The sequence below is a fragment of the Melanostigma gelatinosum genome (assembly GCF_949748355.1).
Source record: "Melanostigma gelatinosum genome assembly, chromosome: 5".
Taxonomy (NCBI): domain Eukaryota; kingdom Metazoa; phylum Chordata; class Actinopteri; order Perciformes; family Zoarcidae; genus Melanostigma; species Melanostigma gelatinosum.
The window spans coordinates 8,859,361-8,872,279 of record NC_136638.1 but is presented as its reverse complement, the minus strand read 5'-3'; the positions used below and the strand labels follow the sequence as shown (position 1 = coordinate 8,872,279).

The 12,919-nt window shown below is 44.3% G+C and overlaps 1 protein-coding gene across 1 annotated transcript; it reads right to left on the bottom strand.

The window, feature by feature from the left end:
- Positions 1-5,488: 5,488 nt before the first annotated feature.
- rab33a (RAB33A, member RAS oncogene family) lies at positions 5,489-12,919 on the bottom strand (the record flags this gene model as incomplete). Its single annotated transcript, XM_079268749.1, has 4 exons — positions 5,489-5,713; positions 5,796-5,876; positions 7,436-7,576; positions 12,740-12,919. Coding segments are annotated over 4 exons (627 nt in total), but the record flags the coding sequence as incomplete, so codon positions are not given.

The window sequence follows — 12,919 nt, the reverse complement described above, 5'->3', positions numbered from 1 at the left end:
GTGACGTCTCCGCGTTCTTCCTCTACTGAAATCTGAGGCTGGTTACACTCATCGAAGCCTTTTGCTGCTCTCCACAGGTAACACATAGGAATGTCTATTTCGAAGAGCAGGACAATCCCTCTGAATAAAAATGACCATTGTCTTTATCCTGCACTGAACCTCATCCCATTTCCCAACACAAATAATACTATTCCAGCACTACAGCCCACTGACTTTAGGGCAGTGGGGACTTATTTATCTGAAGGATATCTGGCTAATATCTAACTTACTTACTTCATTTCACAATATGTACTCACCAAAATAAAAGCATAATTGGGCAAATAATGATGTATCTTTCCTTGACTGATAATTGGGTTCTCTTTGGTTCCTCCACCCACCACCTCCCACTGTGGAACTCAAATGGCACCAAAGACCTCCACCAAATGGGGGTTTCACAACCTATAGGACAGCAGACATTTTCTGTGCATAATATAATTATTATTCATGCTAATTCTCACACCTGCTTTATTTGATACGATACATTCTTTTTTTAAACTGCATTTACTTTGTCGGCGAGGGTCACTGCTCAGATTTTCCTCCATTTAAAAAAACAACAACAACAACATTTTTTCAGCATTCTTCACAACTTTTATGGTATTAAAACAACTGGTGGTCTGTTTCGTTTCAGATCAGATGTCTGTCTCTTGATAGCTGACTTTCCAAACCACATCATCTACTCCCAAGAAATGTTCCCCCCACACGACAGGCCTTTTCTGGAAGAGCTCAGCATAACTTAACTTATAAAATGTCACAAAAAAACCCATCAATTTGAAGGTCTAACCATATTCTTTAAGATATCATGGCGCACTATTTGCGTATATCAAATATGCAGTTTGTCTGGATAGTGTTCTGTGGTAGACCAGAGACAATAACTCAATGAAACCTCTCTGATCTTCAACATTCAGCAGCACTCGTCTGCTACACCCATTAATGGACACATGATCTGCTTGAGAATTACATTATTTTTCAGCCAAAGACTTAGAACAGCCACAAGCCACATGTTTGGAGACAGAGAAAGAGAAAGGTGGAGGCGGACGGACAGACCGATGCAGAAAGTGTGATGTATGCGGAGGCAGGAGGAATATATGGGTCACTGAAAGACAGAAAGTGAGATATGAGACAGTCAAAGCATGACATAGGGATAAACCATTAAAAGATCAGGGCAGAAATCGAATGAAAGGGCAGTTGAAACCGGGTGACAAATGAAGGGTGAAATAAGATACAGGACGGGAGAGAAGGAAAAATGGAAAAACCAGACATGAAATCTAAAGTTCCTGTGTGGGTGGAACAATAAATACCTCAGTCAGGACACATGGCCAAAACAGACATGTTACTGAAAGCTTCATCATGTTAATGCATCGGGGGCACATCATCCCAAAAGGTGACCTCAAAAGAAGTTGGGCTTAGAATGAGTGAAGTGAAAGAACGAGGATCTGAGTCAAGTGAAGCTTCTTCAGTGGTTTTATCAGAAGTCCCTTCTGCCAGATTGTAACAACGACAATGTTACATTATGAAAACATGTGAAAGAAGACAAAACGATAACAAACTCACAGCCTGAAACACATTGTCATCTCAATTATCATCAAAAGAAAGACATCACAAAATCAAGTAACGCCACTCTTACGGCTAAAGTGAAAGGAGTAACTTGGTACTTTGACTTCTAATCTCAACGTTTTTCGGAGCATTGACCTGGCCGTGTACACTGCATCATGAGGATGAAGGTTGCAGGTATTCAAGGGCCGCCGTTCTGTCGCTGACTGACCTCCTGTTTCAATGGTGTCGCATTGAGCTCAACAAATACAATTGTAGCCACATTGACCCCAATTTCAAATGTGACTTCATTTGAACTTTCTTGTCTCTAGCTCACAGTTGTTTTGTATATGATGCTTTTTCTAATGTTGGGATTCATGTTGATCATTTAAGAATTATTTCTCAAATTAATAAAGAAGACATTTCATTGAATTTAATGTGTCACCATATAGCTCCTCCTGTGGGCACAGGGACTGTCCCCACATACATGAGTTAACATTACATTATTATCCTTTTATTTGGTGTATTGAAGTGATCTTGAAATCAATGACAGGACAGCTGCAGGCTGGCAGTTTAACTGAATGCTGAAAATAGCTATAGCTAACAAGCTAACCTGCACCAGTCTGTTATCTGCGTTGCCTTCAGGTTACGCATTGTTACATGAATGTATATAACCAATGTTGCCTGAGTGAGGGAAACCCTGCTGATGTGTTGTACCCTGTAGAGCTGCAACAATTCTTTTCATTATTGATTATTCTTCCAATTACTTTCTCGAATAATCAATTCAAGGTTTGGTTTTAGAAATGTGATTTTTAAGAAAAATGTCACAAAATGCAATCTATGGGTTTCGTGTACAGGGACACGAATTGTCCGTATTTTTCGTGTTGCTTGGAATGACTGAAAACAACAGTTAGGTTAATGCAACAAAACCACGTAATTAGGTTTCGGAAAACTGTCATGAATGTAAGGTTCAGGCAACAAAACCACAACCATAAAATCACAAACCAGTCATTTTGGATATTGAATACTCCGTCACTTGCTCTGACTGTTTCTTAGTCACGTGGATGCATTTAATTTGTGTTTCCATCCCACGAAGGCGGATCCTAATTGACGTCCCATTAGCATTACCTTTGTCCCGAGCGACACAAGAAAAAAAGACAATTTGTGTCCATGTACAGTAAACGAATGCATTACGTGACTATTTCACAACCTGCCACGATACTCGGCTGGACCGATAGAGATGTAAGGTATTCAGCTTACTGTGTCACAAAAGACAAATGAAACCAGCAAATATTCACATTTGAGAAGCTGAACCAAGAGGAAAATGTGGCCTTTTTGTCACAAGATCACTAAAACAATCAACGATTGAAACAGTTGTAAATTAATTTTCATTTGATCGACAGACCCTGAACAACTCATCAAGAGAGTGAGCCCTGGTCTCACAAGGACTCACTCCCCACACTGATATTTATTAAATACGCATAATACGAGATCTGAAGCATTTTGATTGCCTCTCAACATGGCGACGGCCGAGCCAGCTGTTTGTAGCTATCTCAGATAACAATATCGCAGTTCAAATTGTTGTTTTCTGCTATATTAATGCTCAGAATGTCGCATATTGCCCCTTTAATGTCACATACAGAAACCTTTTTTTTTTAACATTGTGATTTTTTTTTACAGATAAACGAATATACCAGAGTAAATTCAACAGCAAACATGGGTTATAAAAAGAAAGACGCACATCAACTGCAAAAAGCAGCAAAATATTTAAAAAGAAACATACTATGTACAGGGTAAAAGGAAGGCAAGCAAACATACTGTACATGTGTGTTCTCAACTGTTAGACCTGGATAAAATACAACGATTTCAAATGATGTGAGCAAGAAAACAGAGAGAGCCTAATGTAATATGTGAAATACATACAGTAAGTGCAATGAGAAATGCTATTTACGGGGCTAACTTTATCAGACCTTCCTTTTACTTTTGAAATCATACCAAACCACACGTTATTTTATTCAGGTCCGCTAAGTTCATGAAGGAAATGCAGGCACGTCTTTTTCTTTTTTTTAAATTTTCCCACATCAGGCCAGTCCAGTCGTCTCACATGTATTACAGTGACTAAATGAGCCGCGTGATGCTAACCTAATGGTAAACAGAGCCACAGATAATGTACTATGTGCTGGGATATGACCCCGCCACCCGCCACCCCTCAACAGAATAAACAGCTTCGATAACGGGCGTCATCCTAGTGTTCGTGTGTTCTTTTTGCCCAGCTTTTGTTGAACCTACGGGTCCGGGTTGCCTGTCACAGACTAGCCTTTCCTGCTATTTTTTTACAGTAATGCCACGTCATTCGCCTGCAACGGCCGCTTGATCCTGCTGATGAAAACGTACACGAAGAATTCCTGACTTGGTCAATTAGGTCAGCTTGGAGGGGTCTGAAATGCTCACCGATCTGAATCTTTTACATATGGCATCCAGATGTATTTACAGCGTAGCTCGAAAGTAGGCTACAGCGTTAAAATAGGGTCGGTATAGTGACTTTGCTGCTACAGTCGGGCGTGCGGATTGATGCTTTATTACGAAGGCCTCGTAGCGCCGTTATGCACAGTTTTGTCTTCCATTTTCGACCCAGCTGGGAGCCATCTCAATGTGAAGCACTCTGCATCTTATGTGTACAGTAAATAGTGAATATGGCTTTCTACGGCGTTTTCATGCAGCCCGTATCGCCATTCCCCTTACACACCCGGGCCCAGGATGTGTAGCCGTGTACAGAAATACAGGGGTCCCAGTTCTCTTGTCGTGTTCCCCGTCCCCTCTGAGACTGGAGGCAGTGATACTGATATTGAAGACCAGACAGAAGGGCCTTTACTTTGAAACGTGTTCATTACAGAATACGGAACTCTTTAGGCTAGCTTGAAGTCACATACGGCACATATGTTTCTGAATTTGCACACGGAAGGGAAACGTGGATAAGCATAGATGGGGGTGTGTCTACATCGGGATTAGATGATTTAAAAAAAGAAGAGAAAAGGGCCTCGCATTGACGGCCCGTCTTCGTAGGAGAGTGCTTTTCTCCTGCGCGAGGGTAAGAGGATCCCACAGCCTCTACATCAATACGTGACAATCTGCCCGACGACCTTCTAGACACTCCGTTGTCAGAAAAAACATCGCTGCCAAGGTCTCCCTGCATTGTTTGTCAAAGAAGTGCCCCCCCCGCGCGTATTCGTGATCTCACAGTGATTTTAAGTCGACTGTCTGCTCGTGAAGGATTGACCCAGACAGATATCAGGTACAATTCTAAGAGTGTTTGGTTGGTCGAACCAAGGTCATCTCGAGCGGTTACAATACTTGAGACCTCTTTGCTACTTTTGCTTGACCGAGGCAGCTTTTTAAGGCAGTAGAAAACAGTTGGATGAAATTCAATAAGGACAAGGCAGCAAAGAACTAGACTGTGTTGTGATGTGTCGCCTCAGCATGTTGCTGTTAGTGATGGCTGTCATACAACACCAAACTAGGGCTGGATCAGGAGACAACAGTTTGTTCTCAATCCCCAAAATGACTTATCTGTTGCGTTTGTGCGCTCTGAAAGTGTGTTTTACTCAGATTCTGTCCGTGTTTGAATAAAAGGAAGAATTCCTACAGTCCTATGTAGTCTAAAAGGCAACATTGTCTCATTTCTGAAATGTTAATAAATCCCTTTTCCCTCTATCTTCGCCCCTCTCCTCTCCCATTCCACCCTATCCTCCTGCTGTTAGTGTCAGCCTCAACCCCCCCGTTCCCGGGAAAAAAGGTTTAATTTAAAAGACTTTTGTTAAAGCCTCACTCTCCCATCACCTCTCCTCCTCCTTAACATGTTTAGTTACTCTTCTCTCTCTCCCCCTTCCATTATGCCTCCCACTCCTCCTTCCCCCCCCCCTCAACAAGGACAACTGCTCTTTGTTTCAGTCTCTTGTGTGAGCCGCACCCTCCCGTCCTCCCTCTCCACGTCCCTGTGGAGCAGGGATTTCTGGGCCTTGAGGCGGCACGCCAACGACATGAAGATGGAGTCAACGTTCTGACTCTCCCTCGGGTCCTTTGCCGACGTCTCGAACAGCAACATGTTGTGGGAGTCGGCGAACTTCAACGCCAGATTGGAGGGCACCTGGGAGGGCACAAACGTTTGGCGGTCAACCCTAATTCGGTCTCGGACGGTAAACAAAGTGTTGTGCTGAGTGCGCTCTCACCTGTATTTGGTCCACGAGGTCACACTTGTTCCCAACCAGGACTCGAGGTACTGACGCTGAGACGCGATGGCCATTACACTCCTGGAACACAGCAGAATATGGCGTTATCAACTTTTATAAACTGTGGCCATGTTCATGTGGTGTGTGACCATAAATAGAAGCAGCTCAGTGGGAGAACAAAAACATCACCGTCAGCCTCTTAGCTGTAATTACAAGGAATTTATGACCACAATATGCCCCACTTGGCGTGTAGAACTGCCGATGTCGGAAAGGCTGCTTAGCCACCGTTCCCACCAGCTCAATATAAATAAGCTCCAGCAGGTCTACTAACACTATAGAATCAATTTGGCCAATTGAAAAGGAGCTATAAAGCCTGCACAGTGTGTTTATATTTGCTACAGATCCAGTGCCTGAATAAAGCACAAATGATCTTAACCTCGGTGGTGTGTGTTAGTAATCTGTACTGTGACGGAGTTACTGCATGCCCAGCTACTGCTGTTCTCTTTGAAGGAGGAAACCAGCTGGCCGTGCTGAGCGCACAAGCGTGACACTAAACATCTGAGAGGTAGTGTGTGGATTCACCATCATGGATGGAAGAGTCTTCAATAAAGGTGACACCATTTGCGGTCTTTGAAATGCCACTGCCTCACTGTAGCGTTTCTCTTCAGTCACAGGTTAGCTTTTGATTCAAGCGGAGGCTTACAGAACCACATCTAGCGACCCGCTTTGAATGTTATCAGCCGATGGATCGGGCGTTATCACTCTTAATAGATCTGAGTTAAGAGGGGTCTGCAACACGGACGGATGTCCAGAAGGCAGCTATCATCTAATCACATGGACGGCCTCAACCTCTAGTGGCCGTAGTAATTATGACGCGAGCAAAAGAGGAAGTCAGCTGACGCAGTTTACAACGCGATAAGTCACAACCCATAGTAAGCCTCGTGCACAGCACCAGGATATAGAGAGTGACCAAACTTATTGGAATGGAGCTGTAAAGTTGTATTATTAATAATGAATATTAATAACACCTGTGCTTTTCTCTCCCCCCCCCCTCCATCTCCTAGTAGAAGAGATAGTGCAGGGTTAGACTATGGGAGTCTAGTCTGCCTGACTCATTGATCCTTCATCTGACTGAGGTTTGTGCGAGTTAGAAGGTGTGGCCCCCGACCGTGGCTCTGAGATATCAGTAGCTTAACTGTGCTGCGTATTGATGAATCCACGGCGCTGTCCGTGGTGCTGAGGTAGCCCACGGATTTGTAACTGCGACTCTCTCTCCGGGTCCCGCCCTTCTGCCAGTCGCGTCCTGGATCTATAATATTGCGAGTACTTTGGCAAGCCGACCACGCAAATCCCTTTGAATAATTCATTTTCTAAGGGCAGCCACGGTGCACTTCTTTGTTGGCTTGCACAGAGATGCACACCAGGCTTTGCGATGGAGACGTCACAGTTTCAACCCACAGCTAATGAATAGTCTTGGGGGACGAACCAGTTGGAGCACTGGAAGCTGCGGAGATGCTGATGATGCTCAAGAGAACATTAGGTAGCACTGGTGAAAAAGACCACGGTTGTGCTCCTGCGACCATATCCATCCCGACAAAGACTATTTGGTTGTTGTGCAATGTATCGAGCCAGTTGCCAACCTCTATCCACGTCTGTAGGTTGCGGAAGGAAGCCATCTTGGTGACGTCATACACAAAGACCACTGCGTGGACATTGCGGTAGTAGTGTTCCACCATGGATTTACGAAAACGCTCCTGGCCCGCTGTGTCCCATACCTGCACCTGTGGAGATGGACGAGACAAGGCTGTGTTTTTAATGTGACTGAGGAGAAAGAAAATGCTTTTTACTGTGTGTTCAGAATACCCAGGCAAGCCATAAACATGTCATATCAAAGCATCCAGAGTGACAGAATCCAGACACACAGCCTTAATAAAAAAAATCTTTAGAACTACAAATATGGACCTGGAAACAATGAGTTTTCCAAGCTCATGAGCTCATAACACGATGGGCATTTACAAAGGCCTCAGGGCAGGTCTTCTCTGTGCTGTATGCAGCCTTTGACGTATTTGACGTATTGTTTTAAAACCAATGTGTAAAGGCTGGCTCACCGGGTTTATCAAATGTTTGGAGTGCTATTCACCAGCTGGTCAACAATGTCAAATACCTGAGTGCATAACTTCCACTTCCTTTTCTCAGTTTACTTCATAGTCGTGAGTCAGATCCTACAATGACTCACGGGCCAATGGATCTGGCTAAATACATTGCTGCTGTTATTGCACACTTGTGCAAGCAGCACGTGGGGCTACTGTACAGTCATGTCTTTTCCTAATTGCAGTATTTGATGGTTCAGATTTAACCAGAGGGATGAAGAGGAAGTGAGCGTTCTCTGCACAAGAGAAGTACTGATATTGATTTCACCTAAAAAATTAAATTCTGCCATGCCAGAAGACAGTAAAAATGATTCACGGCTTGAGTTAGCCCACATGTACCGTGCAGTATATCGTGCTCGGATTGTCAGCTTGCTGAATGTCTCCGTGCAGTCAGTAGCACTTTGTATATCACCGTGGACATCTTCCAACACTCAGCCCAGGCCAGTAGGGGGAAAGGACCATTTCCTGTTCTCACCATTTGAAAGGACGAGCCCCGGCTATTTAGCATCAGATGTTGAATGCTGCGTTCAGTGCAGCTCATAACATCAAAGCTTGGGCTTTGTTGAACACAGCGCGCCCCATAATTGGACAACACAATGCACAGAATAGATCTGATAGTGAAGCTTTCTGTACATGTGATATACCGCTCGTCAGCGTAAATGTCTTTGAAACCAACGGTTGAAATCAATATTCTGTTATTTATACTTTTGGCTTGGTAACTACTTGAAAGTGTGCATTTCAAAACCAGCATGAATGCTAAGAAATACAAAATTGAGCTAAATTGAGACAAAATCACTGTAAAATCTTTGCACATGGACAGAATTCTGCCTAACAATAGCTGTGAATCTCAGACTTGAGAATGATTTTGACACCTTACTCTGTATTCTATACTTAGCGCTCTGCTCTAGTATTTTTAGTCCTCTGCAGCTTGTAACGTTTGTCGTTGCCAATCTGTGTGCTACTTTTATTCACCTGCCTGAGGACTGGAGAGGAAAAAGTGTCCCTTTTATACAGACTCATTTCTATCATCTCTGCCAGGAAGATCATGCGATCTGTGGCGTGTGTGCGTGAGTCCGTGAGTGAGTGAGTGTGCAACTCTGTCTGCATAATGCTGCATAACATTAATGGTGCCCAAATGGCTTATGGCTTCATGCTCAAGGACCTTTCGTAGCTGCGGTGACTCACACCTGTTATTTCCTGTTTTATACTGCCACTAAGTGCTTGCTGACTCCTCGCTTACTACTCTTAACCCCGGTAAGGACCACTAGTGATAACACAGCTGAGTGGGGGGGGGGGGGGGGGGGTGCACTGCTGCGTACCTCTCGGCCGCTGCTCTGCGGCTTATTTTCATCGTTTATTACGGTGTGTTTGGCTAATCGCTCACAGCTAACGGAACTAGCAATACACGCCGTGCTGTACCTCGCTAACTCGGCTAACTTGGCGTTCCTGTGTTGAGCCTCGGGTGTCACACAGACGATCCAGCCTGCCTGCCAGCCGCGGACGCGGACCGGCCACTTCCCGGCTAACATCCGAGCGGAGCGCGAGGACGCGCCTCCGTATTGCTGTTTGACAGTTTTCCTGTCGGCTTCGTCTGCCGCTCAGCAGGATTAGCCACTTTCCGGCTTGGAACCGTGCGGAGGCGTGGAGACGCCTCCTATTGACTTTGTCCATTTCCTGTATTTTCCCTTGACTGAGAGAAATAAATTATCGTGGTTTTGAAATAGAACTCTGCTGTCTGAGTCTGCATTCGGGTCCATGAACACACCACATCATAACAAAGTGTAATTGAAAGATAAGGTTTATGATCATTATATAACGAATGTTTAAACATATAGAGTGATTTAACAAATGTAAAGCTGATTATAATGATGATCTGGGCAACAGAGTTGAGACGTGAAAAGTGTGTGTATGAAAGAAGGTTTAGAGAAGTGGGGGCCGAGTGAGTCAGGAACAGATGTTTTGGGCGAGGGTCGGATAAACAGACACGCGGCTGCGAAGTCTGTTGCAAGAGATGACTCACGGAGGCAAGAAGGGAAGTCAGGTACTTTCCATACATAAGCACACACACAAAAATGGTGGGATAAAGACCATGTGTTCAGAATAGGAGGGGGGAACAGACAGCCCAAATCAAGGATAAAAGGAGATGCTTGCGATACGCAGGCTGGGATTTCTACACGAGCCGTCCAGACGCTCTGAGAAGAAGATGCGGACGATCGTAACTGAAGTATTCGAGGACTTCGTCTCTGTTCACGGAAAGAAGACCGCTGTTCGTGGACAAAGATTGAAAGACGGAGATTTTCCTCTCCCCACTGCTCGACTTTAACAACTGAACAACGGAGGAACACGGCAGTCCTAGAAAGACTTTGTACTGAGCCTTGAGGACTGTTGAACAAACTCCGCTGTGGGAGCAGGAGGACTGAGGGTCTGGCCAGTCCTTCGCTCCTAACAACTCCAAAATAACCTTTTCATCGCACCTTTGAAATCCAGCTCCCACCGAGCCGTCTCGGCATCTAAAACTAATGAGTGTAATCTTAGAAGAAAATTAAAGTAACGAATCAAGTGTAGTAACATTTTATGTGAGCTGTAGCTTAACCCTTGCTAACTAACTAAATATAACCTGCAATAAATATCTAATCTGCATTTAAAGTAAATTTCTCAAGTGCATTTATTTGCTCAAGGAGTAAAAGTTCCTCGTGGCAGTAAAAAGTTAAATCCATTGTATGTCTAACAACTGAGTTCTGTAAGGTTATCCTAGAGACCGAATCCACTTAACAATCCCTTACGGTTTTAGAAGTAATCCTAGCCGTTAGAACCTAAATCTGGCATTTACCAAGAGCACGGATCCAGAAGAGGGAAGCTGCCATAACCGACGCGACCGGTAGGAGCGCCCGGGGCCAGGGTAGCCTCTCGGCCGAGTGCACTCAGACCGGAGGAAGCAGGGTAGACGTCGGGAGTAACGGCAGTTAGCAGAGCCAGGCGAGTTCCCTCGCAAGAACACCAGCTCGACAATCTTTCAATAGAGAGCTGAGTCAGTAAGTAGCCCCGTATCGGGCCAGAAGTACCCCAGGATCTAACACTGAATACAACAGTGGTCGCTGCAGACACACCTGGCGGAGATCTGCACTCGACTGAGGGCACCTTTCTAGTTATATATCCATACTATAACTATACTGTTCTACGTAAATTGTGAGTGAAATTTCCATGGAGGTGGTTCATAACCTTTTTTTAAAGCCCTTCTGCACCAGTGTGGCAGTTCATTTTTTACTCCAACAATGTAAAATGAAAGAGTCCCCTGTAAAGGCCATGACATCACCATCTGGATGACACACTTGAATACAGAAGATGTTTAGCTTCCTGTCTCAGCTATGGTGATAACTATCCTGGATGCTGCTGGATCTCAAACACCTGCCTGCTTGTAAACCTTCAGTTCTCACAACACAACCACCATTGTTGACACAAATCAATAAAATAAATCCTTTACTCAAAGGTGTTGCCGACGTCACCTCGCCGGCAACACTAGAACGGAATAAAAACAATGCAGTTTTAATAGTTTAGGTACGTTCACATATGAAAAGACATTTTCTCACAATTCGTTTTGAAGAGAATTTCAATGATTCGGACACGCTGACCTAATAGGTGTCGTGTACAGTGTTTGTGAGTCAGCATTCAGGGGGCATCTGGAGGTTGCAGACAGACTGTTCTACTGAGACTGAAAGGGGGGGAAGGGAGAACACACACACACACACACTGGCTAAGTGAGGAGGGGGGAGGTGTGTGGGCCTGTATTACACAACAGAGTAAGAGATCTCAATAAAGAGTCTAATAAGTAGTCGCGGCTCATCCATATGAAAACTAAAATCTTCACTAATGTAATTTGTCATGATACTCCAACAAGCTTGTTGTCATACTGTTGCACTTAACTTGATTTTGTTACGTCGGCCAGTAAGCATCTCTGAGAGTGTTAGAAATCACCAGGATACCATTACAGTCCTACGGCCTCTACATTTCTAATCCTACTGATTGCACTTTATTTAAAGGTATAAAAGGGGAAATTGCTCTAGCAAATTTAGGACAATATGAGATAGTTGATTTTGTAATGCTGCTTATAGCTACACCTTTATTTTGAAAATGAATGAATTGCGGCTATCTGGACACGTGCCCTACAAGATATCCCTGGAATTACTGCTGCAACTATTATTTTCATTCTTGATTCAGCTGGCCAATCTTCTTAATGGCTTCACTATTACGTCCAAAACGTGTCTGAAAATAAGTGAACATTGCACATCACAGTCTCCCTGAGTCCAAGTGGACGTCTCTAAGTTGCTTTTGTTGTCCAACCAACAGTCTATAACCAAGAGCTATTCAGTTCAGCCTCATATAAACACAAAGACAAGCAGCTAATCTGAGATTTTTTATTCAATTCATTTTTCCCAAGCAACAAATGACTAAATACAGGTTGACAGGTCTCCTCTGGGAACATCCACTGGCCATAAAATATGTAAGCCTCACATAACTTCTTCCCCTTGGGCCAAACCAATGACATTCATTGTTTCGTTTCCTTCCTCTGGGATGTTGTCAAAAAAAAAAATCTAAATTTTTGAATGGAAAAACCATAAAAAGAAGTGTGTTGTTTTGTTTGGATAAAATTAAATATTAGCCCCTGTGGGATCCATTGGCAGCTGATCGACAAAAAGAAAAGAGGAGGGGGGAAGAGGAGGAGGAGGAGGAGGAGGAGGAGGAGGAGGGGAGGGTAAACACCACTGATCTACATCCAGCCCCTCTGTTGCTTTTTACCTTGATCGTCTCCCCTTGGATCTCCACCGCCTTCTCCCGGAAATCCACGCCGATGGTGGCCTCGGTCTTGTCGGGGAAGCTCCCCCCGGTGAAGCGGAAGGTGAGGCAGGTCTTCCCGACGTTCGAGTCCCCGATGACGATGATCTTAAAGATGCGCGTCTGGATGCTCAGCTCCAGGGA